At 31.3% G+C, this 9,665-nt stretch overlaps 1 protein-coding gene and 1 long non-coding RNA gene across 2 annotated transcripts; both read right to left on the bottom strand.

The window, feature by feature from the left end:
• Window positions 1-651: 651 nt before the first annotated feature.
• On the bottom strand, window positions 652-1,498 carry LOC134691587 (uncharacterized). The gene has a single exon (XM_063552152.1). It carries the CDS (start codon window positions 1,496-1,498, stop codon window positions 893-895), a length of 606 nt encoding a protein of 201 aa, XP_063408222.1. The 3' UTR covers window positions 652-892.
• Window positions 1,499-4,635: 3,137 nt separating this feature from the next.
• Window positions 4,636-9,318, bottom strand: LOC134691672 (uncharacterized). The gene is made up of 3 exons (XR_010102177.1): window positions 9,104-9,318; window positions 5,758-5,818; window positions 4,636-4,712 (listed from the first exon to the last, which is right to left on the bottom strand). It is a non-coding gene; the product is annotated as an uncharacterized LOC134691672 (long non-coding RNA).
• Between the last annotated feature and the right edge of the window lie 347 nt (window positions 9,319-9,665).

The following is a 9,665-nucleotide window of genomic DNA, read 5'->3' as shown; positions in this document are numbered from 1 at the left end:
TTAAAAAGTATTATAGGGATGTAAAGGCATTGATCGTTATCACAGTTTCAGTTAAAAGTTAAAGCAAATTCCAAAACTTTGAGTTTTTATTGATGTACATGTTGTATTCTAAACACATATTTGACTATTTGAAACAATATAAAGCTTTAATTAACATATATTCTGCTTTCAAAGTTTAATAAATTTAGACATATACAAATATATACTAATATACGGATTTTCTGGAAAACTTATTCTTCTCATCAATTAATGCTTTTCCTCATATTTCACAAGGCAAATTTACTCTCTTTAAGTGTGAATGTTCTTTGGTCATTTTTATCTTTATAAGGGCCATTGTTTGCGACATAACATGCATGTTAGAGGAATACTATTGGGGTTTCCTCGTCATCTATCATTACAACTCTCCTGTATTCCCTTTTTCAAGAGAAAGTTTAAACAGAATTTCTATTTCTATTAGAGTTTATATCATTATAGTTCAATGTGTGTACTTGATGATTGTTATACCATAGAACGTAAATGGAAACTGTGAACTTATTATTATATCCCCCCTTTTTATGACAGACAGAAATACAATTATAGATAGTTTTTTGTTTTATATTCCTTTAATGTTACTCGTGGGGGTTGACGAAAAAGAAAACAATTTACAACAGTTTACAACAGAGTAAAATGTAGCATCCGTGTTGAGGGCCGTACATTGACCTATAATGGTTAACTTTTTTTTAAATTGTTATTTTGATGGAGAGTTGTCTCATTGGCACTCATACCACATCTTCCTATATCTAACACAAACTAAATACATTTAAAACTAAGATACAGATATTGAAAACCCAAAATACACATTGTACATTGTAAAAAAAACCAAATAATTCATAGATCACAATTGTTCTGAAAATTATCCAATGTCCCCACTGCCTTCGTCGTTATGATCTATCAGGGGCTGATCTGCCATTAAAAAATCTTCGTTACGCATTCTATACAAAGGTCTACCGATTTTCTGCTTAAAATGTAATATGCCATGCTTGATGTACTTTGATTGACCAAATTTGTGATTTTTAGCAGTGACACCTTTTGTCGTCTGTTTTACTAAATATGTTTGTGGTTTCTCTACATCGTCCGTTCTGATTATTTCATTCTTTTGTTTTTTGGAGGACGTTATTTTCCTATGGAAACTGTGTTTGTTTTCAAGTTTTTTAATTTGATTAGATTTAACAGTATCTTTGCTGTTTTCACTTTCCTGTACATGGTGTTCGTCGAAAATGTTATTCGATTCCTCTTCATAATTTTCAAAACATTCAGCATCTTTTTTACAATCTGGGCCACAAATCAGCCAACCGTAATCACAACATTTACACACTGCGTCATGATAGTAGCAGACAGACGATGCCCACGTGCAGCAGCCATCATAGTTTCCACAGCAACCCCAATCCGAACCATATAAGAACCAACCATCTTTATTGTTACATTTTAAATTCCTGAAAGACAAGATTGAAATAACCATGTGCGTTTAAGATTTCCCAATGCATTGCATGAAGCACCCATATTTTATATAAGTATTTAAACCTATACTGTTTTGTCTAGTTTTGTTGATACACTTTTGGCGTGGCTCGTTGATTATACATCCCGCTATAGTTATTGCGCTATGGACATTTTGTTTGTACTCTAGGATTTAATTTTTGCTTATGTTGTTTATAAATAGAGTGTCTATATGCCATTGTGGCATTCCTTGTTGAAAATAGTTATTTGTTTTATTTATAGTGAAAAGTGAAATTCCAAAAATACTGAACTCCGAGGAAAATTCAATCGAAAAGTCCCTAATCACATGACAAAATCAAATGACAAAATCACATCAAACGAATGGACAACAACTGTTATATTCCGGACTTGGTACAGGCATTTTAATATGTAGAAAATGGTAGATTGGACCTGGTTTTATAGTGCTAAACCTCTCACTTTTGCAACAGTCCCATCAAATTCCGTTATATTTACAACGTTGTGTGAACAAAACAGACATACCAAATACAATAGTCAAAATATGGGTACAGCAGTCATAACTGTGCAACAATGTTTATGTGGTATACCCCAAATGTTTACAATTTTACCATATGTTTGTTTTGCTCACCCATTGTTGTCAATATAATCATTTTCAATTCGACTGTCATACAAGTGTGAGAATTATTAAACTGTAAAACCAGGTTTAATAACCATTTTTTCATATAAGAAAAGCCTGTACCAGGCCGGGAATATGACTGCTGTTTTTAATTCGTTTGATGTGTTTGAACTTTTGAATTCGCCATTTGATACAGGACTTTCCATTTTGTCAGAAATTATTTATAATTTGTTTTTATTCCCCGCATCACTGGTATATGTCCTTTTGTGGACAAGTTAGTTTATACATATTATCTATTTGACATTATTTCCGACTTTGTATTTAGTTTATATCTATTTTACCCTATACTATAATGATCTTACTATATTGAACATATTTTGTATTATATGGTTCAATGAATCCAAACTTCTCTATTTGGGCTCTTTGATATATACTCACCACTGGCTTTTGGACAAACTACCTTACTTAATAGTTGTTTTATCTGGTTCTATCTAGTTTAATAGTTCACCTTTTGACTATATATGTTGTACTTTTTAACTATATTGTCAATGCAGAGTAAGAAACACCAGAAAAACAACATTAAGAGCTGTAGCCAGCATTATAAGTAGTGTTGTCAAATCGTACACTTTTGCCTAACCGGTTACTCGGATAATCGTTCGACCGATTAACCGGTTAACCGGTAGTTTGAGTTGGTGCTGGAAAGCCTTATCAATAGTACCCTACACATGAGTGTCAATTTGACAACCTTTCATCCAAGTCATAAATTTACGCTTTTATAATTGAAGTTTGTCCTCTTTGTTATAAGGCTTGTGTGTGAGGATTCCTGTCGAAGTTTGACTTTTAATAATCAACTACACCGTATCAACTATAGCGTTTGTACCAACTTCAGATTGAAAATAGAAAAACCTTCTTGATCTCGTAGAATTGAATATGTCTGAAACTGATTATTCTTTTCTTTTCACTTGTTGACTCCGAAAATAATGTGGAGTGTATCAATTAAAATGATTTATTATAAAAAAGAAGATGATTGCCAATGAGACAATTCTCCACAAAGAGATTGAAATGACACAGAAATTCACAACTATAGGTCACCGTTTCTTTACTTTGTTCGCATGTTACTCGTACTATCACGTATACATTGAGTACATTCACATTGGTTTGCATTATACAATTTTTTAGTTAGCATTTCGTTTAAAGTAAGACTAAGCCTTGCGAGACGGATGTTGTACATTCAGGTGTAGGTTTACACACTATTAGATCAGTAGCGAAGTAATGAAGTAAATCGTAAAATTTAATCGCATTACTGATTTAGAGTTACTGTTAAAAAAACAAATATACTAATTATGTTTCTTTAAGATCCTGCCCCGAGCTGAGAGACAAGTTCTAATTAATTAATTAATTTTATTTTTATGTGTATAGGATTAACAGTAGCAATCAATTTACTGGACAATTGATCTGTCAAATTAATTACCAAGACGACAATTATTAAATAAAACCTAACTATTTAATGATTTCAATACAATTTTATATAAAATCTGTCAAAATTGAAAAAAGCCATGTTAACCGGTTAACGATTTTGGTATTCGGTATTCGGTCGTTCGACCGATTAACCGGTTAACCGGTTAACCGTTGACAACACTAATTATAAGGTATTTACATTTAAGGGTTTTTCAAATTAGTTTATGGTTAAATGTTTTTGACTTAAATATTTTATTTAGTTTCTTTTACTTTGCTAATTGTATTTCAAACTTTATATTTTCTTATTTACCTGTAATTAACTTTCAATGTTATATAGTATTTTATATAGTAGTATGGTCAATTTACTTTTGTGAACAGTTTTCATTAGCATTGATTAACACATTGTTTACATTCAGAGTGGTCATTTAACTGTATTTTGCATTATTATTTATTTGCAATTGTGTTATTAAACTTAATATACATTATTTGCTACAAAATGATATATTCATATGCATTTATATGTAAAGTTGTATTTATTTGTCATTATCTGTATATTTCAGATCTGTCGTTGCCTTCTATTCTATGTTATATTTATTAAAATATATGAACGTTCTGCATTCAATTTATCTGAGCCTGGTCACACTTTATTGACGTGTATCTTGTCATATAAGTGAGAGATTTAGCTAGTTTTAAAACTAGGTTTATTCCTCCATTTTTACATAAGGAAATGTCTGTACCAAGTCAGGAATACGACAGTTGTTATACATTCGTTTGATGTGTTTGAGCTTTAATTTTGCCATTTGATTACAGATTTTCTGTTTTGAATTTTCCTTGGAGTATTTTTGTTATTGTTCTTTTATCCAACAACATTTCGACCCTGGTATATATGATGAGTTTATTTATCTCAAATGCACAGTTGTAGCATGACCAACATCTAACTTATAGTCCTGTCTACGTTACAAAGTGAGGTAGGAGTATGGAATGAATGACAGCAGTTTAGGTGATTTTGCTTTGCTTGTTGTTTTTTTTTGTGCGTAGTGAAATTGTGTCATGACTTTTATCAATACTCACTGACATGTGTGAACAGTACATGCTCGTTTAAAAGCTCTTTGCCTTACTGATCTTTTGTGCCGAATCTTCCTTGTACCTATTAATATGAAAGCAATGAGAGCCTTAAGAAATTAAAATAACGAAATATGTATGTAAGAAAACAGAGGCAATCCACAATACAAGTAAGAGGTTTAGCTAGCTATATAACTAGATCTATTCTACCATTTTCTACACAAGAAAATGTCTGTACCAATTCAGGATTTTTTTATCCATTCGAATGATGTCTTTGAGTTTTTGGTTGTGCCATTATTTATGGGATCGACTTTCCGTTTTGTAGTTCATGGATACAAGTTAAATATTTGTTATATTGCTTTACAACTGCAATGAGAGACACCATGGTTTCGTGACATACCATCGACAAGATTTGGAAATTTCAGAAGAAAGTTAAATAACTTCGAGGAAAATTTAGCAAGGCAAGTCCATAATCAAATGGCAAATATAAAACCTCAAATACACAAAACTGATGGTTAACAACTGTCATATTCCTGATTTGGTACAGGCATTTTCCTATGTAGAAAGCAGTGGTTTATACATTTCGGTATACGTATAAGTTATACAGTCATTATATGGTTTCAAATATCATTGATCTGTAGTGACGTCAACAGCTTGTAACTCAGATTCACTGACTCAATGTGACGTCAGCAGTTTAGTATTCAGATTTATTGATTACAAGTGACGTCATCAGTTTTAAAAATCAAATTCGTTGATATCAAGTGACGTCGACAGTTTATTATTTCAGATTTATGGATTTATAGTGACGTCATCAGTTTTGAATATAAAATTTATTGATATGAAGTGATTTCAGCAGGTTTAAAAAAAAAAAATTAAGGGATTTTGGTAGTGTGCAATATCAAATGCATTGATTTATAGTGACGTGATCAGTTTGTAATATCAGATTCATTGATATGATGTGACGTCAACATTTTTTGTTATATCAGATTCATTGCTTGGTACATATCCAGTATCCATATATCAGTATGTTTAGTATCAGATTTATTGATATAAGGTAACGCAAGCATAACGATGACATATTGTAAAATTGAGAATGGATATGGGGAATGTCTCAATAATCGTCCTCTTACCTATTAATAACTTGGTATCTTCACATTCTACGAAATACAGGAACCAAAGTAGAAACAGCGTCTGCAATGTGGAAAATCATACACTTAACAGAGGGTATAATCAATATAGGATTTTATTTCATATTCAATATTTCGACCGCCAATATCTCGTTATTTACTGTTTACACGTAGACAATCGACAAGAATGGATATGTGTATACGTTTCTCTTTTTCCTAAATCTAACAACTATTTAAACATTCTCGTTGATATTGAGTGCTTGTCGTTGTCTGTTTTGTTCTAGGTATTCCCCCTCCAAACCGCCCGAATTCGTTGTATATGTAAAAGCGAAACAGAAAACAGAGACGACTAAAAGTCTATAATTTTTTCAAAGACGGTCATCTTCCATATTTGTCCTGTGTTCTTCTACTTTCCACGTAAAATGTACAGTAGCTGTGGTCCTTTTTTAAAAATAATTCCATCAAAACATGCAATTAGGAGTTTGTGTAAAGCTATATATTGACTGCTTGTGTTTATTCCATGTATTATATTTTCTCGAAAGGTACATATTTTTGGGATAGGATCATCAGAAATACCAAGGTGGTTACATATAGATTTATTGATGAATTGTACGGTTTAAAATTGAGAAAGGAAATGGGGAATATGTCAAAGCGACATCAACCAGACTAAAGAGCAGACATATCTAAGGTGTATAGATTTTTGTTATTGTTATCTATAATACTAAAATAACGAGGTCCAATTTGTCAGCCGTAATGTGGTAAAAACGACAAATCAAAGAATTCAACTGTATATATAGCTAATATAGGACAATGGTGTTGATTAAAAATTACACCCCTCCAGACCGTTTTATTTTCCACATGATTAATATTGCCAATAATTAACAAATCCCGGGTCGAATCCGATAGCGATACCAATAGTATATTCACCTGTTACCTATTAGGGAAAACGGTAGTTTTACATTTCCCCAGCATTAGGTTGGCCTTTTGTGTACCCAAGACAGGTGAAGGAAGTCAACTTAGGAGCGCTGTGATTGGATGTAAGGTTACAACATATTTTTTTTATTTATCTATGAATAACTGCAGTGTGAAAATTTACAATATAAATTTTAAAACCTATTGAAATATTTTCTAGAGAATTATTCGAAAAGGCTTCCAAAATTTCATAAATTTGGTGCAAAATGACGGTGGGCATGGATAACATAAAGAAGCTCCGTTGGAAATTGGTCATGATACTATTTGGTTTCAATTTTCAGAAAACAGTAATAAAGTACTAACACCCCTCATAACTGTTTTATCCAGGTTTTTATTTTAAAAACTGGTAAATTTAGAAAATGTTAGTGTTGTCGCCTATGCAGAATAAATAGTACCGTTTTCCTTATAGCTATTACCTTATCTGTACCTTCTGCATCTGACAGGCGCACCACCAAACAGTGTATTTAGGATTTTACTATATACACCGTTCATAATCACAGGGTTGACACTACTAAATTCAATCATTGTCACATTGTTCCCTATTGTAGTATTTTAATTAGTATGACTTTTTAAGATGACAATACGAATACTAAAGATCTGGACTTTAAAAAAGGCGTGTAGGTACATCTTTCAATTTGTTAGCCGACATGACGTCAAACAGCTAATCAAAGAATCCAACTTTATTTATAACTAATATAGAACAATGCTGTTGATTAAAAAATACTCCACTCCAGGCCCTTTTGTTTTCCGAACAATGCTAATAATTGATAGGTTCCTGGTCGACGGGTTCAAACAGAACGATTTTGAAAGCAGAGCAAAGTGTGCATCTTATAATCGGCATGACTTTATCAGATAACAAACCCAATACTAAAATAAGGCATATGCATAGTTATATACTTTAATTCAGTCACGGACCCGCGATATTATGGGTGTGTTCTAGTTTAATTTAATTTTGAATGTAACGCATCTTCTGATTGACTGAAGCTGTTTTGTTTATTAGCTGATATGCATGTTTGTAATGTGACCGTGACTTCATCAACGTTTGTCATGGTTTACTCCAGTTTAAAATGGAATTTGGAAGTATATTTTAAGAAATTACTATTATATTTTTCTCTGACTATTCCAAATTACATGAAAAATGTGGTGCACACTTTAAAATAACCAACTACGGGGTTATTTAGTGTGCATCACTTTTTTAATGTTAATATCTTTATAGACAGAAAAAATATTACAAGTCATTCCTTGAATAATATATGTGCAATTGTGTCGCAACCATCTGTATTTAAAGGAGAGCAATTATTGTTGTGTAAAATTATAAATTGATACTATTGTTCAGTTTATAAATATGCTTTAATAAACTCTTTCTATTATAAGGTATACACTCATTGTGAATTTGTTTTAAATGTCGTCTTTTTTAAATTAAAAATCATTAAAACTTGAGAAACTTTAGTTTTATGTTATTGATGGTGCATCATCATATAACTTTATTTAAAACGCCTTAAACATGCATCATTATATCAGGAAACAATGACCACAAATAAGTATTTTTAGGCAAAAACTAAGATTTTATCATATATTCTCCGACAATAGGAAACAGCAGATGTGTCAAATTTAACTCTTATTTAAACTTAACAAACACGATTGTTCAAAGAAATCGACAAAATGTCATAAAAAGAAAACTATTTTGAGTAAAACTTGGAAAACAGGAAACCCGAAAAATAATTAATTTGTTTGTCTATATTGCCCAAAATATATACTGTACATGATAGTTAGCAAAGGTACTAGGATTTTAATTTAGTACACCAGACGCACGTTTTGTCTTCATAAGACTCACCAGTGATGCTCATATCAAAACATTGATTAGCCAAACAAGTACAAAGTTGAAGAGCATTTAGGAACCAAATTTCCAAAAAGTTGTGCAAAATACGACTAAGGTAAATCAATGCCCGGGATAAAAAAAAATACTAAGTTTTTCAGGCTGTTAGTTTACTCGTTTGAATTGTATTACATTGTCTTTCGGGGTCCTATATAGCTGAATATGCGGTATGTGGTTAGCTCACTGTTGAAGGCCATACGTTGACCTATAGATGGAAATTTCTGTGTGATTTGTCCTCTAGTGGAGATTTGTCTAATATGCAATCATACCACATCTTCTTTTTTACATAAATAAGTTGAAATAACTAAGATCTATCAAGACACATTACATGCGCAATATGTTAAATATACATTGATTATATAAAAAAACACCTCGATATTAACTAAATAAAATGTATATTTTGACTCTGTCGAAACCTCTGTTGTCAAACCAGAATTATTGATATCATTGAAGATTAACGTTAACAAAGTAGTATATGCTAAAAGTAATTATAAAACTTACCGACACAATTGCAATCTTCATTGAAGCAGCCAGGTTAATTATCCAAAGTTAAGACATAAATATTGCAGAACGCCACCTGTGTCTTATAAATAATTTCACTTTAGTTTTACAATGCACATTAGTTAATTACGTTTCTACATTGTAACAAATGTAAGCTGGCAGACGACAATAGAAATATAACTTCTCAGCTGTTCAGATACACGTAATCTTGTTATTTTCCTATAATGAAATTGTTGCTAAATTGAAATTTTACTTGTGCAAGTAAATTATAACACATACCTTCCCATTGTTTTGCGAAATTATTTAGTATTGCTACAAATAAATGTTAATAAAAACATGGTCGTTTTCGATCATATGCATGAATATTATTTTTCTTTTAGCAAGATCTGATCACATTTTGTGAATACTCATTTTGCGTTTCAGTTTTTAATATTTTATTTAAAACAAGTCGAACACTTATTTTAGCCCTTAATTTCCAAATTGAAATTGGAGATATTACTTTGTTGATCTCCAATAATAATTATATAAAATTAAAATAGCGTTAATAAGGTATCAATCCTTT

This window comes from Mytilus trossulus, chromosome 11 (assembly GCF_036588685.1).
Source record: "Mytilus trossulus isolate FHL-02 chromosome 11, PNRI_Mtr1.1.1.hap1, whole genome shotgun sequence".
Taxonomy (NCBI): Eukaryota; Metazoa; Mollusca; class Bivalvia; order Mytilida; family Mytilidae; genus Mytilus; species Mytilus trossulus.
This window is presented reverse-complemented; position numbering and strand designations above follow the sequence as displayed.

Excerpts from the sequence above, each read along its gene's own strand:
- LOC134691587 (XM_063552152.1), bottom strand. The coding sequence starts at position 1,498 with ATGGTTATTTCAATCTTGTCTTTCAGGAATTTAAAATGTAACAATAAA.